General features: G+C 35.6%; 1 protein-coding gene across 1 annotated transcript; it reads right to left on the bottom strand.

Moving 5' to 3' along the window:
- Nucleotides 1–1,023: 1,023 nt before the first annotated feature.
- Nucleotides 1,024–1,962, bottom strand: LOC143396998 (olfactory receptor 6C2-like). The gene has a single exon (XM_076852995.1). The coding sequence runs from the start codon at nucleotides 1,960–1,962 to the stop codon at nucleotides 1,024–1,026; it is 939 nt and encodes a 312-aa protein (XP_076709110.1).
- Between the last annotated feature and the right edge of the window lie 8,103 nt (nucleotides 1,963–10,065).

Genomic DNA, 10,065 nt, shown 5'->3' with positions numbered 1-10,065 from the left:
AATAAAAAGACTGTTTTTATCAATCAATAGAATGAATTACAAGTATTTGTTTTTCCTTCTCAGTCCCTTATCTCTAAACTCATCCTTGTTTTTCACACTCTGCCTTGATTTTATCTTTGACATCTTAGAATGTCCTTTACAAATGATGAACTTTTTTTTTTGATACGTTGACCAATCATCCTAAACTCTAACATTCTTAAATCAAGAGATTTTGTAAATCTGAATAGTTGGGGAACTTTCCCAACCAAGATTTAGTCATACTGCTTCTAAAATCAGGGCTTATTCGTTGTAAGTCCATGTCTAAACATCTTCAATGGCAATCTCAGTAGAGGATATTCCACATTTGGTAGTCTTATTCTTTCTTTTTTGAAGTCAAATTGCAGTATGCCCAAATAACATCCAGAAAAGCTACTGTAAACATTTTTGTAGATTTAAGTTTTCTGGATATAAATTTAAAAGGAAGATTGTAATTATTTTCACTGATTTAGAAATAACCTTACTAACACCTTTGCTATATTCCTGAAAAATGAACATTTTAAAAAAGAAAGATCTTGGGTGTACTATTTTTTTTTGCTTTAAAGTGTTTCTATTGGTGCCTTTATCTCTGTAAGCTTCAGTAAAGAGTATTTAATGAATCTTGAGCAACTGGGGTTATATAATGAAGTATTCCTAAGAACTGAGAAGTGGTCTCTGGAAATTTCCATTCTACACAATAAGAAGGGCATATGGCCAGAGATGCGATTTCTACTGCTTTGCATTTCCTTTTTATAACATTGGGTCTTTGACTAAACTCTGGGGCATTCAATAATTGAGCAAACCTTTCTGAATAAAGTAAACTTAAAAGAAGACAAAATAAATTGTTTGGTTTAGGTTTTTGGATTATAAGAGAAAAATGTTCCAGGGAGAACATTAGCTTGATGAGTCTACCAAATTGGAAGAAGCCATGTTTGTCACTTTCATGAACAGTGTTCACAGGTATTCAGATTTAAATGTACGTAAGCCTCAAAAAACATCAATAGGCTCTCAGTTCTTTGTGAGAAATACAATCCGTTTTACTGTGTCTTTGAAAGCTGCTTTTACTTGTTTGTTTCGAAGTGTATAGATGAAAGGGTTAAGCAAAGGGGCAACTGAAGTAGTGAGGATGGACACCACCTTGTTAATGGCCACTCCTTCCTTTGCTGAAGGCTTGACATAGATGAAGATGCAGCTGCCATAGGTGATGGAAACCACAATCATGTGGGAGGAGCAGGTGGAAAAGGCCTTTTTCCTTTGTTGGGCAGAAGGAAATTTTAGAATGGTCTTGATGATGTATGTGTAGGAGAGAGTGACACACACCAAGGTAATACTTAGTGTCAGTATGGCAAGAGTCAAGATTATTTTCTCTAAAAACGCTGTGTCTGAGCAGGTTATCTCTAGAATAGGATATGTATCACAGCCAAAGTGATCAATCTCATTTGAGTCACAGAATTCCAGCTGGAGGCCTATGCCAAGGGGTGGGAGGATGAGCATCAGAGAAGCAAACCAACAGCTGAGGACAAGTGTAGCACAGACTCTGTTGCTCATGATGGTTGTGTAGTGCAGGGGCTTACAGATGGCCACATAGCGGTCATAGGACATGGCAGCCAGGAGAAAAAATTCCGTTGCTCCAAAGAGGACAACAAAAAATAACTGGGTGGCACAAGCATTGTAAGTAACAGTGTTGTCACCAGTTGTCATGGTGTACAGGAATCTGGGAATACAAACAGTGGTGAATGAGACTTCCAGGAAAGAGAAATTTCGGAGGAAAAAATACATGGGAGTTTTAAGATGAGAATCCAAAAGTGTGAGTGTGATAATGGTGAGGTTCCCAGCCACACTCAACATGTAAGTGAGAAACAAAAATATGAAAATTAGAACTTGTAGTTTTGGATCATCCGTCAATCCCAGCAGGATGAATGTTGTTATTGCTGTATGATTTCTCATCCCTGCCTTGTGCCAAGTCACAAGCGATTGGACCTGAAGAGAGGTGTCAAAAGAAGCCAGCATTGGAGCCTGACTGGAGACATCCCAGCCAGACAGCTCAGTGCACTTAATATTCCTTTACCTGAAAATCAATTACCTCATTGAAAATACCCATACCATTGACATCTTACAAGAAGGTTTCTACAGAAAATTTTGAATATAGATCTTATGCTTGTAATTCTCTGATGACAATCTGCATTAGTAAAAATGCCAAATAAAAACCAAACAAAACATAAATCATATGTGCAAAATGCATTTTATTAATAGTATTGCCTGCCTGGAGGTGACACTCTATTTTTGTTCTTATTCTGGAAGAACTATGACACTTTTGGACTATGGACTTCTCTTCTCCCATCTTCTCCTTTCTTTGCCTTCCCCTGCCATACTGTCATTTTCTATTTTTAAAATCAAGGAGGATCTGTTAATTAGGATTTTTTTTATGATCATTAAATGTTGTTGCAATGAGTTTTAACAGCAGCACATTCGTTTTAGTGTTAATTCTGCTGTTTGAACTTTAAATTATCTCTAAATTGGGTAAAGGGTTATAATACAAAGGTGTAGGAGCGGGATTGTGGCTCAGTGGCTTGGGTGCTTGCCTCTGAGGTAGGCAAGTTCGATCCCTGGCACCACATAAAAAACAAAAAATAAAATAAAATAAAATAAAAGTATTGTTTTATTCTACTAAAAAAATAAAAAAAAATACAAAAAGTACATGTTTTGTCATCCTTATATTTGTGAATAAAAAGCATTTCTTTGTATGAGTTCATTTTAGTATACATAATATTAGCTAAACAGTATATTGGGGTTTATTTTAGTTTAATTATGTAAGTATGGAATATAATTCGCTCCTATTTAGTTCCCAGTACTTCCCCTTTCCCTCTCCTCCTCTATCTATTCTTTTTTTTAAACTTTTTTAAGTTATACATCAACACAATATCTTTGTTTTATTTATTTATTTTTATGTGGCGCTGAGGATCGAACCCAGTGCCTTACATGTGAGAGGCAAGTGCTCCGCCACTAAGCCACAACCTCAGCCCTCCGTCTACTCTTTTGGTCTTTCTTCTATTTATTTGTAATTTTTTATATTAGTTCCTTGTGGATTTACATGAAAGTGAGATTCATTTAGGCTTACTCATAAATAAACATAGGACATGTGGTCAGATTAATTTAACCCTTCCTCCTTTTCCCCCTCCTTCCTCTTAATTGCTTTCCTCTAATTCATTGATCTCTCTTTATAGTGAAAAGATTTCTAGCCAGTTTTGAGACTCTTACGCATTGTATTTCGTAAACCTTTGAAATGGTATAAAAGAACCATTTTCTGGAACCTGAGCATATACTTGATTGAGTCCTGCTGTGGTGTTGGTCAAGGACAGAGTCCAGGAGGAGAGATCTGTGGTCTTGCTTTCTTTGCAGCCTGGTCCACCCAGTCTTCTTAGTGCCACTCAGTCACCTGAGTCTGTCTCTGACCTCTTTTTTGAATGATTCCTGCTGTTTCATTCCAATCATTCTCCCTGCTAATTTACCAACTGTCTTCCTAACCTTGTTTATGTTCTCTAGGTTTTTGGTAATGTAACTAGCTCAGGCAACATCTAGGAACAGATGGACTCTTACAAACTCATCTTTGTAAACAAATAATAAAGCACCCTACCTTTCTCTCTGGTCTTTATCTCTGTCCATTTCAGCACTTCCCAGAAGTTTCAAGCCTCCTTGTATTCAAATTGATGTAAAATCAGGAACCACGTTAGATATGGGCTCAGGGAATTCTTCTTCACTTTGTATCCAAACTTAACCCTCATTGCAGTTCCATATTTTAAGGAGCTGTTTTCAGATATACAACTTGTAAAAGAAAATATTATAAATTCATTATCAGTGGTGTATATGTATTTAATAACTTAAAAAATATAAAATGTTATTATAAAAATTGTCTGTTAGAAGGGGAATTGTTAAATGTTCAATTTTAGATATAGCTCACAATTTATAGAAAAAATCCTACAAACTGTTGTATAAAAGAGGAAGAAACTAAGTTTTTAATTGTTTAAACAACTGCCCCATTTGCACCCAATATCTGTGGTCCATTTGAGAACAAAGACAAGGCTCTTTTCTCTTATTTATTACTGTCCAAGAAAACAATCAACATTCATTCATTCAAATAAATGTTCAATAATCTCTTATGATGTATAGAGCATTATGTCAGATACTCACCTATAGGTCCACCTATGAAAAAGTTGCTTCCTAAAGAAGATTTGAGGTCACCAGTAGCAGATAATATTTCATATTAGCACATTTTCATTGACATGGTAACACAAGGTAACAGCAGAAATGTAATTTTAGTACCTATTTCATGCTTCTTCCTTGACAATTGTTCTTAGTTATACTAGTACCTATTCATATTTTCCTATATAAATCCACATCCAACAGGCTCTTTTCTTTGTACTAAATTTGGCAGTGCAAGATGTCATCAAAAGCAGAACACATGGCTCAAATCATACACATATATGATTTTTAGAACAAGGAAAACTGCATGGGAGGAGTAATTCACCTGAGAGATGGCATTGTACCATCAGGCCCCTGGCAAATACAAGGTGATAGACCAGGTTTATTTATCTCTCTGAATTACCCCTGTTCCCCTCCCTCTGTTCTCTCCCCTGTATTCTTAGTCACTTTGGTGATTTGGTCTTTATTTTTTTAATGAACTGTCTAGTACATTTTAAAATATATTGCAGACACTAGTATATTATGTTTGAAACAAACCTCATTTAGTCTTCATTTGGGACCAAGACTTCTCACAGATTGGACAGTTTAGGTTCAAGAAGAGTTTGAATTCTGCATCTGCCAAATCCGTGGCAAAAGGACTTAAATACCTGATGGATAAAAAGGGGATATTTCTTGTAAGATCATATCTAATATGGATATTATTTGATATCTATGATACTAGCAGATATTTCTGAGTAGAGGTGTCTTTTCTGTAGTCTTCTGTATTTCTAGAGAGTTAAAACAGTCTCCTCAACTGATACTCATGGCCTGGATAAAGGAGAAACTGGCCATTAGAGGAAAATTCTAATTTCATTTTTCTTCAGAATAACACATTTATAGAATTAATTATCAACCCCTTCAATGAACTAAATTTAAGATTTTAAAACCCATTGTTCACCTTCTGCTTGCTTTACAGAATATGAAAAATATGTCACACAAATTACATACTAATTATATACTTACTTTTGGGATACATCTTCATCAGAGGGCTTTGACAGAACCACAGTGTAGGAGCATTAGCTGTCAAGGATCTTTGTGTGTATTCTGTGCCCACTATGTTTCACCTATCTCAGTCCCCACCCTAAGCCTCCACACGAGCACATGTATGGGTGGACACACACATGCACACACACTCACACTCAGGAAGTTGTGGCAATTGACAGTTTCTGTCTAGATTTTCATCTCTCCTGCTATCATGAGACCACTCTCTATCCTCTCTTTATTCCACACATCTAAAATGGCATCTTATACCAGATTTCCTATTGATTCTGTTAGTTTAAGGAAAAAAATAGTGGTGTAGAGCAAAAAAGAAAATTCTAGTCCATTGGAGAGTTCATGTGGTCTTGGCCAGGGAGGCAGGCTTCCCTGAAATTTCTGTAATAGCAGCCTTTGTTTTATATTGCTACCAGTGCACAGGGAACAACAGAGCCAACAACTCAGTCCTTGGTGACTCAGTTTGAGAAGTTATTCACAAATTGGTGGCAATCTAATCAACAGTGTAAATATTTATGTAGCAATAGGGACAGTGTCCTCAGAGACCTGGAGAGTTTAGTATGTTTAAATTCTGCTTTGATTATTTGTTGAATCTCTGTATTTCCTCAGGATTAGATTGGTATTTCATATATATTATATGTTATGTATTTTTGATCTAAATCCCATGTAAAATAAAAATCCTCTACTCAAAGAAAATTTAAGAAGTCCTATTTTACAGATAGGAAAACTGATGATCAGAGGACTGCGAGTCAGTGTGCTTCCAGGAGTGGTGCAGGTTTTGAACAAATGTTTATCTTGGACTCAAATATCTGCTTCTGTGGAACACAACATGAGCTCCTTCCCGCAATAATTAGGAGGCTCACTGGCATTTCAGACGTGATGTTCTCCTAGTCTGCCTGACCCGCATTGTCATCACCCCCCCTTCCTACTTGTATCATAAGCGGTGGACCTACCTGTGATGTTTAAAGGAATAGAGAGTTTTGCATCCTAAGCACTGAATAAAAAGTCCTTGGTCTCAGGATATGTTCTATATTTTGTTTTATTGTGACTTATCACTACCTAATGGAGTGAATAAGGCTTTTTCTTTGAGTGTTTCTGGACTCCAACTTCTGCTGTTCCTGTTGATCCTGGTGTCACATGATGGACCTGATTCCAGAGGTGTGTACTGCAGCAGCAGTCTTAATTGTCCCTCTGCTCACTGCACCACCTGCTGTCCACTCAGCACTGCTCTACTGAGTTTTCTCACACATCATTCCTATCTGTCTGTCTGTCTGTCATCCCTGACAAAGGGGATAGGTTGTAGATAAAGGACATGTGTCTTTATTGAATAAAGTTCTTTTTAAATTTGTTCTTTTTAGATATTCATGACAGTAGAAAGTATTTTGACATATTGTACATACGTGGAGTATGACTTCCTGTTCTTGTGGTTGTACATGATGTGGAGTTATACTGGTCGTGTATTCATATATGAACAGAGGAAAGTTATGCCCAATTCATTCTACTGTCTTTTGAGTGAACTTTTGAGGAATAGCTGATGAGCTGTAGCTAACACTGGTCATTTCCCTCCTTGTTCTGCTTCTTTTTATCCATAGTTACTGAATGCTCATTTTATTGAGGGTGACAAAGTGCCCAGATAAAATACTACCCCGCCTCCCTGAGAGCTTATTTAGCTGCATGGCTAAGATTATGGCTGATGATAGTCTTTCCATATTTTAATTGCTATTATTGCTATAAAACCATAAATTTCCCTTTGAATACTGCTTTAGTTGTATTTCAATTATTCACATATTTTTATAATTGTCTTTTAGTTATGTTTCTCAATAATCTTTATGAGTGATTTCTATCTTAATTCTCTTTGACCACATAACATGTTTTGTATAATTTGAATTCTTTAAAATTCATCTAGATCTGTCAGGGAGCTCTGAATACTGTCTATCTTAGTAAATATTTTCTATGAACTTCAGAACATTTATGCTGTTCTTTGGGTGGAGTGTTCTGTAAATACAGTCAGTATTTACTTATGGAGGGTTTTGCTTAAGTCTTGTATATATTTACTGAATTTCTGAGTATTGGTTCAATTCCTTATTGACACAAATGTTTCAATGTTTCTAACTGTAATAGTGTATTTGTCTTTTTTCCTTGTAGTTTTATCAATTTATGCTTCCTATATTTTGAAGTATCATTCTATGCAGAAACACTTAGAGCAGTTATGGTTTATTAAGGAAAAGAGCTTTTTATTACTCAAAAACTTGTTATTGCTATTAAAATTATTTCTTCTAATTTACATTGTTCATTGTGAATGTGGTCACTCTAACTTTAAAAAATTGTAATATGCAATGCATTATTATTTTTTATAGGCTATCATCCAACTCTTTGGATAGTGCTATTTTATATTATTCCTTCTTAAGAACTGTTCTTCAATTTCTGTTTTATATTAAAATTTACTTTCTTCTAGGCAGCAGAGTTGTCCTTGCCTGTTCCTTATTTTTTATTCCTCCCTCCTCACAGTTTCTCTTTGTCTCCCCAGAGAAAAAAGTGAAAATCCATTATCTTAACAGATTTAAAATGTATGCCAAGGCATTGTTAACTATAGTCATATTGTTCTATATTAGATCTCTAGACTTACTTTTCTTGCTTAGCAAACCTTGACCCCACTGACCAAACATCTCCCTGCTTCTTGCACCCACTATCACTATTTTATTCTTTGCTTCTATTCTATTTTTCTTCTTATCTATTTTACATTCCTCATACAAGTGATTAAACTATGATCTTTTTTAGTGTCTGACTTATTTAATTTAGTATAGTGTCCTCTAGGTTCAAACAGATTGTCAAAATGGCAAGATTTCCTTCCTTTCTAGGGGGATATTTCCTCTTTCCACATTTTTATTTCATTGGTGCATTAGAGTTGTACATAATAATGGGAATTTTGAAATAAAAATTTGGGATCTAAGCTATAAAAATGGTTCAGCCTATTTTCCTATAATTTCCTAGGCCCTTTCTCTGGAGATGATGAGGATTTCCATACTTTGCTTATTAATTATTGTACAAATAGGGAGCTATTTCCTCAATAAATTGTTGTATTAGTTAAAGAAGAAATGGAGGTGGGGTGCAGTCGCACATGCCTCTAATCCCAGTGATCCAGGAGGCTGAGGCAGAAGGATAGCAAATTCAAAGCCAGCCTTAGCAATTTAGCAAGATCCTAAGCAACTTAGTGGAATCCTCTTTCAAAATTAAAAAAATAATAATAAAATAAAATAAAAAGGTTTGTGATGTAGTTCAGAAGTTAAGCACCCTTGGGTCCTATCCCTGGTACCAAGAGGTGGCAGGGTGGGGGGTTGGGAGAGAAGAAATGGAGAATGCCTTCTCTTCAGCTTTTCAGACGTTTTTGGGAAAGCATAATTTGCATAAAGCATAGCTGCTGAGTCATCTGTCTGAGCTTTAAAGGCAGTACCACTAATTCTTCCCTAGTCTCAGTTCCTTCATTAAAAAAAACTAAGATGATTTTTCTATGTACCTGCATTCTATGACCCATTTATGGTGCCTAATTGGACAGGTGCATAATAAATACACTAACTATATTGGCTGTTACGATTAGGATATTTTCAACTCTTTTGGACATTTTGAGGAGTATTAGGAAACAAAGTAAAGGGTTTGTTAGTACTGAAAATGCAGGAGGCCTTGAAACATGCTGGATGGATTACTCATCACCAGAGTTCTAATGACAATTGAATCCTGGAAATTCTTGCTATAGAAGATGAAAGTTGCAAGTAATTTTATTGTTCATCTCAGGAACTTCCTGAAAGTAAACCTCTGTTGTGGCTTATTTCGGTTAGCATGATGTACTAGGTTCACCCATGTCATCACCAATGACAAAATTTCTTGCTTTTTTGTGGATCTGTAGCTTTGAGGTGTTCTTAACTCTTCCAATATATTCAAATCCCCAGCCACACCAAGGCTCAAAGTAGGTCAGAGTTTACCTGTGAACACTTAGAAAACTGAAAAATAGTAGTGACAAAGTAATGTTGAACTGTAAAAAGTGCCACTTTGTGCCAATGGGGAACTTGGAGGCCTGTTAAATTAGGGTTTTCAATAAAGGGGGTTAGTCATGGAACTGTGGGGAAGTCTTGGTAAAAGAGCACAAGTTATCAGAAAATTCTATCAAGAGAATGTCAGAGAAAAATTCTTCAACAAAAGAAGAGGTGATAATGGTACTACTTGTGCTATGGGTCACAGGAGAGCTCTTCCTCTGCTAGAAGCAACTGTCTGTGAAAGCTGGCCATCCCTTCTCCCTACAGCTTGTCCTGTCTCCTTGACTACAATTCATCTTGCTTTAGGAAGCCATGTGGCCATAATACTTATCATCCTTCATTATAATTATTCCCAGTTAATTGAATTTTCAGGGCCATTTTAAATAAGGTTGTTCTGTTACTGAGCTCATTTTCATTGAAAATTTTATTTCATTAACATAATCATGCTAATAGAAAAATATTAGACAGTTTGTTGTGCTTGTAGTATATATTTAAAATTGATTAGCTTTATTTTAATATGAAAATTTAATAGCAATATGGTATATTACATTGGATGAACCTTTCATGTAGTTTTTGGGTTGATTTTAAAAATTTCTTAGTAAATCAAGTTTTTTTTAATTGCTGTCTTCATTGTTTACTTTAGATTCAATTTAGATTTGTGGGTTCAATATTTGCTTTAGTTTTTTGGATGTTTTCTGCCCTACACAAACAATTATTTTAGGAACTTAATGGTAAAAGCTTTAGGAAGCCAATCTCTTATGAAACCTGAATGATCAACTTTGGCATTTCT

The sequence above is a fragment of the Callospermophilus lateralis genome, chromosome 4, assembly GCF_048772815.1.
Source record: "Callospermophilus lateralis isolate mCalLat2 chromosome 4, mCalLat2.hap1, whole genome shotgun sequence".
In the NCBI taxonomy this organism is placed as follows: domain Eukaryota; kingdom Metazoa; phylum Chordata; class Mammalia; order Rodentia; family Sciuridae; genus Callospermophilus; species Callospermophilus lateralis.
This window is presented reverse-complemented; position numbering and strand designations above follow the sequence as displayed.

What these genes read in the sequence shown, in the direction of transcription:
- LOC143396998 (XM_076852995.1), bottom strand. Translation starts at nt 1,962, where the DNA reads ATGAGAAATCATACAGCAATAACAACATTCATCCTGCTGGGATTGACG.